Raw genomic sequence first — 15,103 nt, 5'->3', positions numbered from 1 at the left:
AGAATGAGTCACATGAACGAATGACATCATCTTGCCATAGTATCCGTTTATTGATACGTTTTAAGCATGAGTATAGACTGTATGCTTACAAAATCAGTTATTGCAAATTAAAAGGAATAACCTACGCTTGAATTGGTCTATATTCTGAAGAATAAATTATATTTTGTGTTCATTTGTGCTCCCATTCGACAGTTCTGTTATACATGAAAGCTAATTGTTACTCTGACTAGCAGTGAGTTTATCAGGCAGGCCTAGTGCTTCACTACAGTATGTGGCTGTAATCTGTACAGGCTGCTGGGATTGGTCAACTCCTCTGGCAGTCATCCTCCCTGCAGTCCTGCCACACTACAGGCACGAGAGCTGTATCAAGTCAGACAGAAAGAGACAGAAGAACACCGGAATATTTCAGCCCCTTTCAAAATAAAAGTGGAAAATGTGACATGTCAAAATTTAAAGAAGAAGGTAGGTAGGTGCTCAATCCCGCCTCATTTCTACATGGAATACAGGCTAGAAAGTAAGACAAGCCTGTCCAGTATTCAGCAGTTAAAGCCCTTGTTTGTATGCTCTTGTTGGCTAGTAATGTAGCTATGTTCTAGAACTTCTAGAACCCTGATTGGTTGCTGTGATGGCAATCTATTGAGATGCACAGTTAGGAAGACTCGGAAAACGCCATCTTCAAAGGTAAAATATTTGTATTACAAGCTTGCAATATAATGGCAGAGTCTCAAAGAAAGTCAGAGCCCAAATTCCCTGAATAACAGGAGTTTCACTTCAGATAATACAACTTAACCACAATCAAAACCACCAAGGCTTGCTGTCGTGCACCTCCTCGCCTCGCAGCGCAGGGTGAACCGAAGTGCACCTACAGGTGGTTGCAGCTGTTACAAGATCTAAGCGAGTTAAGGCGAGGCATGTGTGTAGAAACTCATCTTGGTTGTAAGCATAAATGTCAAGTCTGCACAAACACTATAGTGTTTGTGCATCATGTGTGCTTACCACAAAGATATATCTTGGTGGTAAGCACACATGATGCTTCCACGGTAAGGACGTCAATCGCTCACTCACACTTTAACCACATAGTCTAGTTCTTCTATGTTTACAGCTACACAGAAAAATGGGTTCAGAACTCTACACATATGAAACTGCCATCACAGTTGCTTTGGAATTTTGAATGAGGTAGAAGGAGGGAAAGTCAATTTAAGGATTTTTAACAATATAATTTAACTTTTTTGTGCGGGTGGAGCCATCAGACAAATTATTCTTCAATAGGCCTACATCACTTTAAATATAAAACTGTAGCTGTAGGCCCTACTATAAAAGATTAGATTTATTAGTGCATGTATTCCCTGATGAAAGAGTGCCTTCATCACAGATTATATTTTATGTGCTTTAAATTTTCACTTTTGTTTGTCCTATGGCTTGCTGAAAAAAGTTCGTCAATAAGAGTTTTATTTTGAAAGTTAGCCTACTACCGGAAGTGCTGTGTTATATATCCTCTCTAACTTGACGTGGTTGTCTATGTGCTTTAACTTGCCGTGGCTGTGTGCGCTCACACACTGAGCAAGTGATGGGAGGCAAACTCAGTCCCTGACGCACGGCTGTCTCACCTGGAGAGACTGTCATAGATGCTGTAGTTGTTATTTTTCAACTTTTTTTCTCTGAAGAATAAAAACATCAAGCCATGCAGAACAGAAGTTAAAGGAGCGGGTATTGCACAGTTCTAGCCTATATCAATTTATGTTTATTTGTGTTGCGTCTTGGGAAACTGCGCACCGTCTGATCCTCATGGAAGAGGAGTGAGGAACTTTTTTTCTTTGCCAAAATGCCTATTAACTGGGATAGGACTTTTGTCCGGAGGTCCTATGGAATATAGTCCGATTTTACACAGCAGCCTACATGTTGTGCCATCACCCCACGTGAAAAACAGACTATTTGTATTCTGCATAATGCTCTCCCTTTGGGTGTACATGATATATTGCTGTGTTGGCTACTGCTCCACCGTGCCAAATCTGACGATCGGCGCTGTAAACAAACAGGACGCTGCTGAGAACGACGCTGAAGTTCAAGACAATCAGGAGTCTTCTCTCGGTGCGTCCAGGGACTTGCTGAATAATGAGAACGATTTGGACAGCAGAGCAGAAGAGTGGGACGAAATGCGAGGCGAGGCGAGGGCGCTGGATGATAATAATGCCCTGTCAGGTTTCCTCAACGAGTCGGAGAGTAAGAAGTTGCCCCAGGCGATCATCATCGGGGTGAAGAAGGGAGGCACCCGGGCGCTGCTGGAGTTCCTGCGCCTGCATCCTGACATCAGAGCGGTGGGCGCAGAGCCGCACTTCTTCGACCGCAACTACGACAAGGGCCTGGAGTGGTACAGGTAATAGTTTTGAATTATTTTATTAATTTTTAATTTAACGTTTATGTCAATTGTGAAGGCATATACAATGTTTCCACAAAATAAGTAGCCTATAAAAAACGTGTAGCCTATATACTGCAGTTGTAAATGTTTCTCAGAAACAAGTGCTATAGGCTTACTTTATAAGGTGGTAAAATAAGAAAATAATAATAAGATCATGTTAATTTAATTCAAGAAAAGTTTATTTACATTTAAACAAGTGAAATCTCTGATTTTTCTCCCCACATTTTTGGGGAATAGTATTAAGCCTCAATAGTGAATTAACTGACTTGTTAAGATAGACATTTTTTGCAGTTTATGTTCTATATGACTATGTCAGCCAAAAAAGGAGGCTAAAGTCTACACACAAAAAAGGCTCAAACTAACTTGGGTAAGTTTAAATACTCCATACATATGACAGACCAAAATCTAAGGAGGTTTGTCATTAATGCTCAAAATCTTAATTGCTAATTTATTCAGACACAAAATAATACTGTTTTGGAATGAAAGAAATAAGATAAAGAAGGAGAAGAACGAAGAGAGTTAGAGGCAGCAGTGCTTAAATTAGCCCATCCAGAAATCAATTAATTATGTGTGAGACATTTTGATGAATGATAATTTTGACAGTTAAATATGGCTTGGGCCTGAGGCCATTACAAGAACTGCAAAAAAAGGAGAAAAGAATAGAATGTTCCTGTTGAAGAAAAACAGAATTCACAGTAGTCAATCCAGTAGGCTATTAATGTTGATGGAAATGAAAATGAAACTCAGCTCTTGGTCCAGCCAAGCAATCAAACACCGCTGAGAGGGTGTGGCCTCAGGTAGCCTATTTATTACCCCAGGCCAGAGCATTCTCTTTTTGTGTTGAGTCACTTGCTGTGGCCAGTGTGAAAAGGATTCACCGTATGTAGAAGAGACAGTCTGGCTTGAGAGACTAACAGGAAGTCTAAATACAATGGGAAGTTCCAATTGTATTTAGACTTGCTGTGACTCATAAACCTAGTCTGACTCATAATGTGAGTCAAACTAGGTTTGACCAGGTGAGTCAGACTAGTTTGAGCAGGTATAACAGCCGGCGTTTTGAACAGGAAGTTGTGATACAATGGGTCAAGTGGGCGTGGTTGCATATTGGTGAATAGGATTGGGAGACAAATACTTTGACCTTTTAGACTGATTGTATGCCATTTTGTAGGGGATTTTATCCCAAACACCTCAAGCTTCAAGATTCAATAGTTTGCCATATCAATTCAAATTGATTGGAATTTGTCTTGGCATATGCTCAAACAGACAAAACAATCACAGTGACAGACTATGAAAGACAGACAATACAACTACACATCTGTTGCAACGTATAAAAAGTAGAGGAACATGCAATCAAGAATAACTGTAGAGTGCAAAAAACAGTATGCAGTATGCAGACAGTGCTGTCTGGCCGCAGTGGGACTCAAAACCTGTAACGGTTAGCGGTTTGAGTCCCGACATGACACCTGTGGGGTTATACAGGTGTCAGGGCCATGTCGGGCCACAGGACACCTCTTGCACATATTTCTGTAAAGTTCCATTTGCACAGGATATTTTAGGCTACTCACCTCGCACCCGGGTTCATTTACAAAGCACTATCGATTTTCTGCTAGGCTAGCCTGACCTTCGCTCAGAGCTCCTGGAATTTTTATACATCTGCCCTTGGATCTGCACTCGCTGTGAAACGGGGGGCTGGAGGTGGGTGGCTACCAGGTGGGTGGTGGGTGGAGGTGGGTGAAAGAAAACAGCCGATATGGTTTACAGCTAGGAGTCAGCAGGTTCCATCATGCCGTCATCCTCAGACATGAGTTCAGTAGTTCTCATGGTATTGATCAGTGGCAGTAATTCGTTTTAGAGCCTCACTCTCCAAACGGGGGCTCGATGTCAGAGAGCTGCTGGGGCCGCGCTAACAGCTTCCGCATTATATAACGCAGCAATTTCTAATGTCGTATGTATCCTCCATCATGATGTCTGTTGTGCACGTAACTCCTACACCCCAGTATCCAAGCTGTTTATTGACTCAGCTGCACGCATCAAACTGACAATGTGTGCACAATTATGCAATAACTTGTATCTTTTACGGGAAGCTGGTGCAATACGCATCAGATTGCTGGCAATAAGCAGAAAACACCCCATAATCCTGAGAAGTTATTGATTTTTTTTGGCATGCTCAAAATGTTCCTGGAAATGTTTGCATGCATTACATCAGAGGAGCCACGTTGTTAATAAGAGATACTGGTGTTTCAAATGTCCATTTGACTGAGTCGAGGGATTACCAGGCAATGTCAATGGATCTAGACACTGTTTCAAAGCTGGCTCCATAAAGATACAATAGGGGAAGTGAAGCATCGTTCAAAGGACTTTCCGCTTAAGCTTCTTTAAGAATTTCCGGACAGGTTTAGGACATTTTTGGATGATCAGTCTGTGAAGAGTGGTCTATTGTCCATCGCTACTGACCGAGGAACAAGAACAAATTGAAATCGTCCTGTGGGTTAAGATTCTTCACTTACTGACCATAATTCTTCTTGTGGTTATCACAATCCACTGTTGATTTGCTACAGTAGCGACGAGATGCATATTAAAGAGTGAGTTATGTCTGAGAAGAGAGTGAAAAGCTCGTTAACAGCGGCATCTGCATAATAAACAGTGTGCTCTAATTAGCCTACCTGCCACCAGTGGAGGTGGGAATATGTTTTATCTGGAGCTTTGTGGAATGAAGGCGAGTGTCCCTGCAGTGATGATCCAGCTAATTAAAACAGCTTGGCCTGAGTAGGCCCAGTCAGCGTGCGGCGTCTCAGATTGACCCCACACAGCAGAGTCAAACCCTTAACGACCGTTTAGTGGCGCTTGGGAAACTTGTCTTTATGTCCGAGCACACCGTTTCTGTTCTGAACGGTCATAATGGGCTTTAACGCACAACAAACATTACGCCACATTATACGAGTTCATAGCTGAACTCAGCAATGTTTTATGATGTTCTAGCTGTTTAAGGCTGCTTTCTATGGACCATTAAAAATGTCATCACACATTCCCTCGTCCCTTATGATCAAACAGGTGATAAAACAAGGGCATGAAGCCAGGAGACCGTGTGTGTTGACTTGATTTAGGGCTGGGCAATATATCGATATTATATCCATATCGCGATATGAGACTAGATATCTTCTTAGACTTTGGATATCATAATATCGTGATATGGCACGTGTTGTCTTTTCCACTTATATGATGATTATTTATCAAAAATGTCATTGTGGTAAATATTTTGTGAAAGGACCAATTCGAGAGGGAAGAAAACCCTGTCTGCATTTTATTTTAATCACAGTCTGGTTTGAATAATAGTGCTTGTAACATCTCACAACGGGCTTTGACTTACAACTAGGGCTGTCAAACGATTCATTTTCTTAATCGCGATTAATCTTGCGATTCACTATAGTGAATCACAATTAATCGCATCTTTGTATCGCATGTTTAAAATGCAATTATTTTGCATTCAAAGCATTTTTAATTTGATATTAATAATTGTTAACAGTGTGTCGTGATTGGGAATCAAATGAATGCAAATAAATGTACTTTGTGATCTTGAATTTTAGATTTATTTTCAATTCAATAGAAGTGCAATGTAGACAGGAGGTAACAATGTCTACCATGTCTGTGTGTGTGTGTGTGTGTGTGCGTGCGTGTGTGTGTGTGTGTGTGTGTGCGCGTGTGTGTGTTTAAGTAGTAGCTTACTTGCACGGTTCAAGTAGTGTCTCAAGCTTTTGGATCTAATCAAACTCTGCATTGGTCAGCATGGCTGGAGTGATCCTTTGCTGATGGAGATCAAGTGTAGCTCTGATGGCATCTTTGTTTTTGAGCAGCCGAGTGATCCTGCTCAGAGTGGAGTTCCATCTGGTGGAAACGTCTTGGATTAGAGGCTCAGGCTCTTGTCTTCTCTCTGCTTGTTCTCGTTGCAGTTCTGCTGCATTTGCTGGACTATGCTGGAAATGTCCAACCAGTTTGCAGCATTTTGCCAATACATTCTCAAAACCACTGTCACGGATTGACGTTGTAATCGTCCTCTGTATACTATGCGCAATGCACGGCATGTGTTGGTATGGCATGATTTTGGCTGCTGCTATCATATTCCGTGGCGTGCACTGTCTGTACCGATTGTCGTCACCTTCCTTGCAATGTCCCATTGCTCTGCTACTTCGGAGAAGTGCTGCGCACATGTTTCTGCATAGTGTCGTTCTTCTGTATGTTGAACGGTTAAAGCAAATGTGCCATCTGGGAGTTTTTAAAAGTAAAACAAGCCATTTAGAAGCGTGTTGCTGTCTTTCTCTTCCATCCCTGCAACATACAGGAGACAGGAAACCGCTGCGACCGGCTTGACTACAAGTACGGGTGTGTTGAAGGGACAAAATAGCAGCATGCGATTAACGCAATTAAAAAAAAAACGCGTTATGGTCGGCCCTTAATCGCATCGCGATTAACGCGTTAACGCTGACAGTGACAGCCCTACTTACAACTGAACATTTAGCCCACTTTGTAGAAAATACTCTATACATTATCGTGTATCACCATTCAGCCTAAAAATACCGAGATATGATTTTCCGTCCGTATCGTCCACCCCTAACTTGATTGCCAATATATTCCACTCGTCCAATAAGAATGGCGAGTGCTATCTTCAGGAGAGGGGGCAGACGGTTGGGTGGGCTTATCAACCCCTGCTGTGTCTTTCCTGCTGGAGTCCCCCCGCATAGAGGAGAGGCCCAGCACAGCAGGGGACACCCACCACAATGTAACACGCTTTCACCGGACAGGCAGAGAAAGAGATGCGGGCAGACAATTGTGCACGCTTAGGCTACCTCTCACGCGCAGCACAGAAGGCAACTCCCAAAGCCGTGGGAACACTTCCCTCCTTGGCCCCTCCTTTCTTTAATAATAGCTGTCTCATCATCCCGACGTTTCCTATCCTACGTCTTCTTTTTTTGACATTTTTACGACTCGCCTACTGAAGCCTCAAATCAAGGTCTCTCGGGGCGCTATATAGACGCTGCTTATTTTGCTGAAACGGTGTTTTTCTCCGGAGGTTCCATATATAAAACTATGAGCGGCCCTCTCACTATAACTCACCGTGGGGTGTCAGAGAAGACGGCATAATCGCCCACAGAGCCTGGGGGGAGGTTTAGTGCAGCCAGTGGCAGATAGAGGGCAGTAAATTTAAAGTGAGTCTTTAGAAAGTGCGGCGGTATTATGGAGCTCCGTGAAAGGGGATGCTGGAGGACCCCCGAGGTCTGCATTAACCCTAATGATAAAAGAGCAGACAATTAGTGTGAAACATGTTTTCTCTGCCTTCACTTTGTATGCAAATGTGCTCGGAGGGGTGAAAGTGCCCTTTGACGGAGCCCAGCAGGAGTCCATCAGAAAGAGCTTTCATTGGAAACTCCAACCAAGAAAAGACTCAAAGCTTCAGCTTCCCCCCCCCCCCTGGAAAAGTTGACTTCTCCTCCGAGGCGTCACCGGGTGGAACGTTGCGTTTCCCAGTGTTAGGTTCGCATAAGTCCGACAGTGGCGTTTTTTGCTTACTCAACACTCTGCGCTCTCTGCGAGGACCCCTGGGGGATTGGTCTTAAGTGAGAAAGCTCTCAATTGAGGTATTTCCCACCTCAAACTAATGTGTCAGCAGAATCCATGGGAAAAAGGGGAGAAAACCACATTGATAACGAGGAGAAACAATTCACATATGTGAGCTGTTGCTACAAACATACCTCAAATACCTTCAGAGGCCGCGCGACCTTGTGTTTTCGACCTTGGCAACCTACAGAAACTCAAGTCCTGCTTGTCTGTCATAGTTGATCAGATTGTTTCTCTTCTGTTAGAGAGAAGTGCTATTGCATGGCATTGCAGTGCTATTGTATTCCTAGAATAGGTCCTCTACAGTGTCAGTACTGGCAAGGTGTTCTTCTCCTTTCTATTCTGGAAATTGAAGATTCAATTTGCTGGAAGATCTCCATGGCTTTCTGCCTGAGGCAACCCGCAGCACTTATTACTGCACTTTGGAAACAGCGAACTTAAAGAGGGCATTCTGTTGTTCACTCCGTTAAATCCCCCCCGGAGCTTCTCACTTGCTCATCGCTCTCTGTTGGAGCGTCTTCGGTGAGAAAATCTGTCGTTTCCTGTCTCTCTCCACTGCATTCTCTCCACTGCAGAGGCTCTTTGACAGCCAATCTGCCTCAGCCATCTCTGTTTTGTTTCTTTGAAGTCTTGTTTGCTTTTGCTGATCCTCTCGGGCCAGCACAGCACAGCCCTGCGGAGGAGACCAGCACAGCCCTGCGGGGAGATCACCTACAGCGGCTGCACCAGCCACTTTAAAAGAAGCGGGGAAACACAGCACGGACACAGAGAACGGATTTCGACACCCATTAAAAAGCCTCCACCACACGTTGATATTTATTTGATCACGTCGCAATCTTTCCGACGGCTATTCGATCTCTTTGTGAGGCCTGTGAGAAATAGTGTGATTAGTTGAGTGTGGTTGGCTCACTCACTCTTCTCCAGCAGCACCACCCCGGTAAAAAAAAAGAAAAGCGCTCTGCGCTTTTATAAACAACTGCCAGTCAGAATAGTTGTGTGTTAACGCGAGGCTGACAGTTGTGTGAGGGAAGCCAGGATGGCTCACTCACATGCCGCCTCCTCCTCCGCCTCCTCCCCTTCAAACTGGGCCTGTCTGCATCCGTCAGCCAGGTGGCCTTGAGTTCTGCACGCTGACAGTAATAACGGAGGATGGGAAAAAGGCTTTTTTTTCCTCCCCTCCGCACTATCATGGCTGTCAGGAATGCTGGTGTGAGATTCTTGGACGCCGTTCATTCAGCTCCACAAGAAGGCCCCGGAGTGCATAAGCGTGATGGCGACGTTCACACGCGCGTGATAAGAGGGCTCGCAATAGCGCAGAGAACGCCCTCCCTAAAGATGCTTTCCCCCCTTTGATTCGGGTCTGGAACTCGTCTCGCAGTAAAGTCGGTCAGATTATTCTGAGTGGCCGCATACCACCACCAGCCCTCATCTTGTCTTTGAGAAGAGCGATGGTTCCCACAGTAGCACAGCCGTTACTGAGCTCGCGCCCCTCTCTCCAAGCCGCGGTATCGTTAGGAGATTAGAACCGATCGTGACGTTAATAGATGACGCTGTGGTTTTTGATGGAGCCCTCTCCGTTGTCGCAGCGTGGGGTTGATGAGCTGAAATGTAGATGGTGTTTGCAGTCAGTCGAGCAGAAGAATGCAAGATACAAGCACTATAAAGTCCTTGTTCCAGTTTGCTGCACCGTGCATGCTACTTGCTCCTTTTTTTAATTACGTTTTTTTCAGATTTTTCTCCCATTTTCTCCCCGATTGTACTTGGCCAATTCCCCCTGACTTCCCGATCGTTGCTCCACCCCCTCTGCTGATCTGGGGAGAGTTGTAGACTAGCACATGCTTCCTCCAACACATGTGGAATCGCCAGCCGCTCCTTTTCACCTGACAGCGAGGGGTTTCAGTTTCATATAACACATGGGAGGATCACGCCATTCTTGCCAGTTCTCCGCCCCCCAAACAGGTGCCTCCCGACTGACCAGAGGAGGCACTAGTGCAGCGACCAGGGCACATACCCTCAACTTCCCACCCACAGACATGGCCAATTGTGCCTGTATGGACGGCGCCTGTCCAAGCCGGAGGTAACACGGGGGCTCGAACCTGCGACCCTCGTGTTTGTAGGCAGGGAATCTACCGCTGCACTACCTGGACGCCGGCCCTTCTCCTGGCTTTGGTTAACTCATCAGCGAGTGCAGCGTTCTGCAGCAAAACACAAGCCACACACAGGCAGCAGTGTTGTAAATTCCTACCTTTGAACCTGCCTCCTGATAGCAGCAAATGTAAACAACGCGCACACTTTCAAACGCTGCCCCCCCCCCCCCTGGCCGACACACACCTGACGGCCCGGCAGACAAAACACGGGCGAATTACACAACGCGCGGTGGGATTCATGTCTGTCTGGGTGCGGTTAGCGGGCGCGGTTATTTATCTCCTGCTTCTGCTGCAGGAAAAATGCCCACACAGCATCTGAAGTGGCCGGTGACTTTGTAATAGCGGGAGAGTGATGTCGTCAGTATTGGCTTCAGGGTCAAGGGTTTAACCTATACAGTATGCAATCTCTGTCCTCCACAGCACAGCACACCTCTCTCTCTCTCTCTCTCTTGCCTTATCTCATTCTCTTAACTGTCTCTCTCCCTGCCTGTCCCTGTTATTGTCCAGCCCTGCTGTTCTCCTCTGTGTTTTAAAGCACAGGTTAGAGGGCAGAGGATGTTTATGTGTTTTCCACTGTGTGTTCAAGCATCATTACAGATGTATTTTTAGTGTACCAATTACAGGTGGAAAGTCTTCCAAATGCAAACTCAAAGGTCCACACAGTAAATACATTTGCAGCCCACATAGGTGCTATATAGTCATGTCGTCAATCCATTCTCCCAGAGTTTCAGAGTGAAAAAGTATATTACATTTCATTTAATGAAATGAAAATTATGCAAAATAGCAGGGGGGCAAAAGTCACCATGCTTTAACCCAATTCTGGATCGGACCTAAATAAGGTGTCCAGTGTGAAATGGAATGACCTATGCCTTAGCATGGCTGATTGATAGATACACTGAAACCTCTTGGTTCCAGGCGACATTGTTTATTAAGCAGAACAAATTGTGAAAGCTTGCTACCCCCCCCCCCCCCCCCCCCGAAGGCAACGCTCTCCCTCCTCCCTCATTCAGAGATGTTCTCCCATGCTCCATCTCTGTTCAGATGAATAATGCATGCGCTTCTCACATAGATTGTTTTGCTTGGGGACTAAGTGGAAAGTTTGATTGGTCGTAAGTTTTACGAGTTGCCCGAGGGAAGCCCTGCAGCGATCCACTTGTGTGTATCCAAGAGATGCGGCGCATAATTGCAGGGGGATTCTGATCTAGTTGTTTGTGTCTCTCATACCTATTACCTTGATTGGGTTTGCGGTTCTTCCAGCGCGTACAACAGTGGCTCTGGAGGAGAGGAGAGTGGAACAGAATGTGTGGGACCAGGAGGAAAGCGGACGTTACATTAGTGAGGTGATAAAATTGCGAGAGCAGAAGAAGACCTTTATGTTATGGCAGTAATGATGTATAGCCACTAGAGTTTCTCTTAAACTTTAAGGCTTCTGCACGGTAAGATCCTGCCCAGACCTTCTTCTGCTGGTTTCCAGGACATAAATGTGTAAGCTGGGGTTGTATGGGAGAGTGATGCTGAACTGAAGCTCTGTGTGCTTCTGCCAACAGATGGTTGGAAATTATGTTAATCATTGTAATGACATGGCTGCTCTGTCTTCACGTTGGTCTCTTTAGATTAACTGCTCGCTGTAAAAAAAGAAAAGAAAACCAACAAATGCGATCATAACTGACGACATTATTTCTGACCGGCTGAGGACTTTGGTGTGTCAGTGGCTGATGTATGTCTTTATGTAACATCCCAGCATGTTTTTTTTATGCAACCACATATAATATCCATATATATCCATATATCCAGCCACATATAATATTCCCATATATATCCAGCCACATATAATATCCATATATATCCATATATCCAGCCACATATAATATCCATATATCCATATATCCAGCCACACATTATATCCATATATATCCATATATCCAGCCACATACAATATCCATATATCCATATATCCAGCCACATATATCTATATATCCATATATCCAGCCACATATAATATCCATATATATCCATATATCCAGCCACATATAATATTCATATATCCAGCCACATATAATATACTGTACATATATCCAGCCACATATAATATCCATATTCGGGAAGTGTTCAGTAAAGGGTTTATCATTTCATTGGGTCCCTTTTCAAGTTTAATTCTGTCTTCCACATGTACAAATGTAGGGTTTCATATCACCAAATACAGTATAGTGTAGGGATTAAATATAACCAAAATGAATGTCGGGCGGTGGTTTTCTGTGGTGCTTCCTCTGGATTAACTACTTTCCTTAGACACTCAAACACATGAGCCATCTTTACTACTGGCTTCTCTCTCTCTCTCTTCCTCTCTCTCTCTCTCTCTCTCTCTCTCTCTCTCTCTCTCTTTCTTCCCCTCTCTCTCTCTCAGCCACCCAGTCAGCCAAAAGGCAGTCAACCATCCTCTCTAATGCTCCAGTGTGTTTGGCTTAGTCGTAATCCCCCTTGGCTCACTTTAGCCATTATCCAGTCAGGGCTGCAGTTAACAGGGTATATTATGATCACCCAGAGCCGGGCCTGGGTCAGGAGGACGCTCTCCAGGCATGGCAGGAGACAGATCCTTAGCTATGCAGCCTGCCAGCCTCTGCTTAGGAATGTGAGGCTTCTCCAGATCTAAGCATTTTCACACACAACAACACGGTATGCTAATATAATATATAATAACAAATATGAGATGAGAAATGCAGCCAAAGTGCCAGAGGCATCAGACCTGGCATGACATTAAGAGGCATAATACTGTCTATTCATAGTTAACCCTTTCATTATATAATGCAATCAATGTGTGGAGTGTGAGGATTGTCGGTCTTAAAGTCAGATTAAATGAAGCAATGGGAGATGAACGTCTTCCTTTTGGGTGTTCACACGCTATGACAGATGATGGACGGGACTCCTCTTCTACACACAGCAAGCCCTGTCACTTCAGGTACCCTCTCAGGCTGCGTTAAGGAGGCAGCTCTTGTTGCCTATGATTGCCGTCTTGATGATGATTGAGCAGCTCCTGCCTGTCAGTCTTTTTTAAATCTGCCATGGAGAAACGCTGTCGTAGTTAAGCTCATCCTCCTGTGTGGTAGCTTCTGATGCCATTAAAAGGTACAATGGAACGTGCAATGGCATGAACGAGCCATGCTCTCTGCAGCCCGTCCTCACAAGGAGAACAACAACACTGGTCGATTTTCAAGGTGTTTAAAATGACCGATGTTTAGGAATGCGACCTCTTACGGTCATGCGAGTAAGTGCATGCGTGCAGTGCATAGGCTATGCCAGAGTCAGGAGCTGTAACCAGGAAGTAGCTTACAGTAGTTGCAGTATATGTAAGGGTGAGGGGGTGGGATTTGCGCACTGGTAACCTCCTCGTCATTTCAACTTCCTCGCGATAGACCCCGGTTGCCTCCCGACTTGTTCCGTAACCCAAACCATAACCCTAACCGTAACCTTAACCAAGTTGCTTTAGTGCCTACACATAAATAAAGTTGTTTTAGTTGCCTAAAAAATAACCAAAGTTGTTTTAGTTGCCTAAAAATAACAAACGTTTAAACATAACCGACATGACGTTTTCAAATTAACCGACTGCGAGGTATATCACCTGCACACACCGTTTTGCTAGCTCATATTTCTTTTTGTCTATATGCAATTGGAAATCGACTTATTTTGTCGTTTTGGTACAAGGACATGTTAATATATATTATGCAATTGTAATCTCGGTATTTGTATTCCCCTTTAGGGAATTGATGCCCAAGACATTGGAGGGCCAGATGACGATGGAGAAGACCCCCAGCTACTATGTAACCAAGGAGGTCCCGGCTCGAATCTACATCATGTCCAAGGACACGAAGCTGATCGTGGTCGTCCGGGATCCCGTCACACGGGCCATCTCAGACTACACCCAGACCCGCTCCAAGAAGCCCGACATCCCCTCGTTTGAGAGCCTGACGTTTAAGAACGCCACGGCGGGTCTGATCGACACCACGTGGAGCGCCGTCCAGATCGGCATGTACGCCAAGCACCTTGAGCGCTGGCTGCAGTACTTCCCCATGGAGCAGCTGCTGTTTGTGAGCGGGGAGCGTTTGATTAGCGACCCTGCCGGGGAGATGGCGCGCGTCCAGGACTTTCTGGGCCTCAGGAGAGTGGTCACTGACAAGCACTTCCACTTCAACCCAGCTAAAGGCTTCCCCTGTCTCAAGAGACCCGAGGGGAACAGCAAGCCCCACTGCCTGGGCAAAACCAAAGGGAGGACCCATCCGAATATTGACCCAGAGGTGGTGCAGAGGCTACGGGACTTTTATAAACCCTTTAACACTAAGTTTTACCAGATGACTGGCCATGACTTTGGTTGGGACTGAGAGACAAACCACTACCACAGACTCACGCTGGACCCTTGTCTGTGTTTTCTTTTCGAAGTTTAACATTTGGAGATATTGTTATATGTACAGTATTTGGTGTATGTGTAAAAAGTACAGAAGTCTATTTTATGATAATTTATTTCTATGATATTAACTCACTAAGCTGCCTACCCATGTTCTTTCATGATCCACCACGCATTTTGACGTTTCAGTTTTAATTCTCATTCAAGCACATTTTGTATTGATTTTACATTACCGTCTTATTTTAGAATTCATATAATAGAATACAAAATGTTTCTTAAAGCACAATGTTATTTTACGGGTATTACAAGCAGGGGTCAGTATCCTTTTTCCCTTTTTTTTTTACCAAAACAATTGTTTGGCTTCATGTGGATTAGGCTACCACTATTCTCTTCCCAATTCCAAATGCCGCTTTTTCGTCATCTTCCAAGCGACCCAACTTTACAGGGAAGTGGTAATATCCCCTTAACATTTGCCTGACCCTCAGAGGTCTATGGGCCCACTTAGACCAGGTCGATACCGGGCCTCAGCTGATC

General features: G+C 44.7%; 1 protein-coding gene across 1 annotated transcript; it reads left to right on the top strand.

Moving 5' to 3' along the window:
- Positions 1 to 1,862: 1,862 nt before the first annotated feature.
- On the top strand, positions 1,863 to 14,546 carry hs3st3b1a (heparan sulfate (glucosamine) 3-O-sulfotransferase 3B1a; the record flags this gene model as incomplete). Its single annotated transcript, XM_083649400.1, has 2 exons — positions 1,863 to 2,374; positions 13,928 to 14,546. The coding sequence occupies 2 exons, from the start codon at positions 1,863 to 1,865 to the stop codon at positions 14,544 to 14,546; spliced, it is 1,131 nt and encodes a 376-aa protein (XP_083505526.1).
- Between the last annotated feature and the right edge of the window lie 557 nt (positions 14,547 to 15,103).

The sequence above is a fragment of the Poromitra crassiceps genome, assembly GCF_964638095.1.
Source record: "Poromitra crassiceps genome assembly, chromosome: 13".
Classification (NCBI taxonomy): Eukaryota; Metazoa; Chordata; class Actinopteri; order Beryciformes; family Melamphaidae; genus Poromitra; species Poromitra crassiceps.
This window is presented reverse-complemented; position numbering and strand designations above follow the sequence as displayed.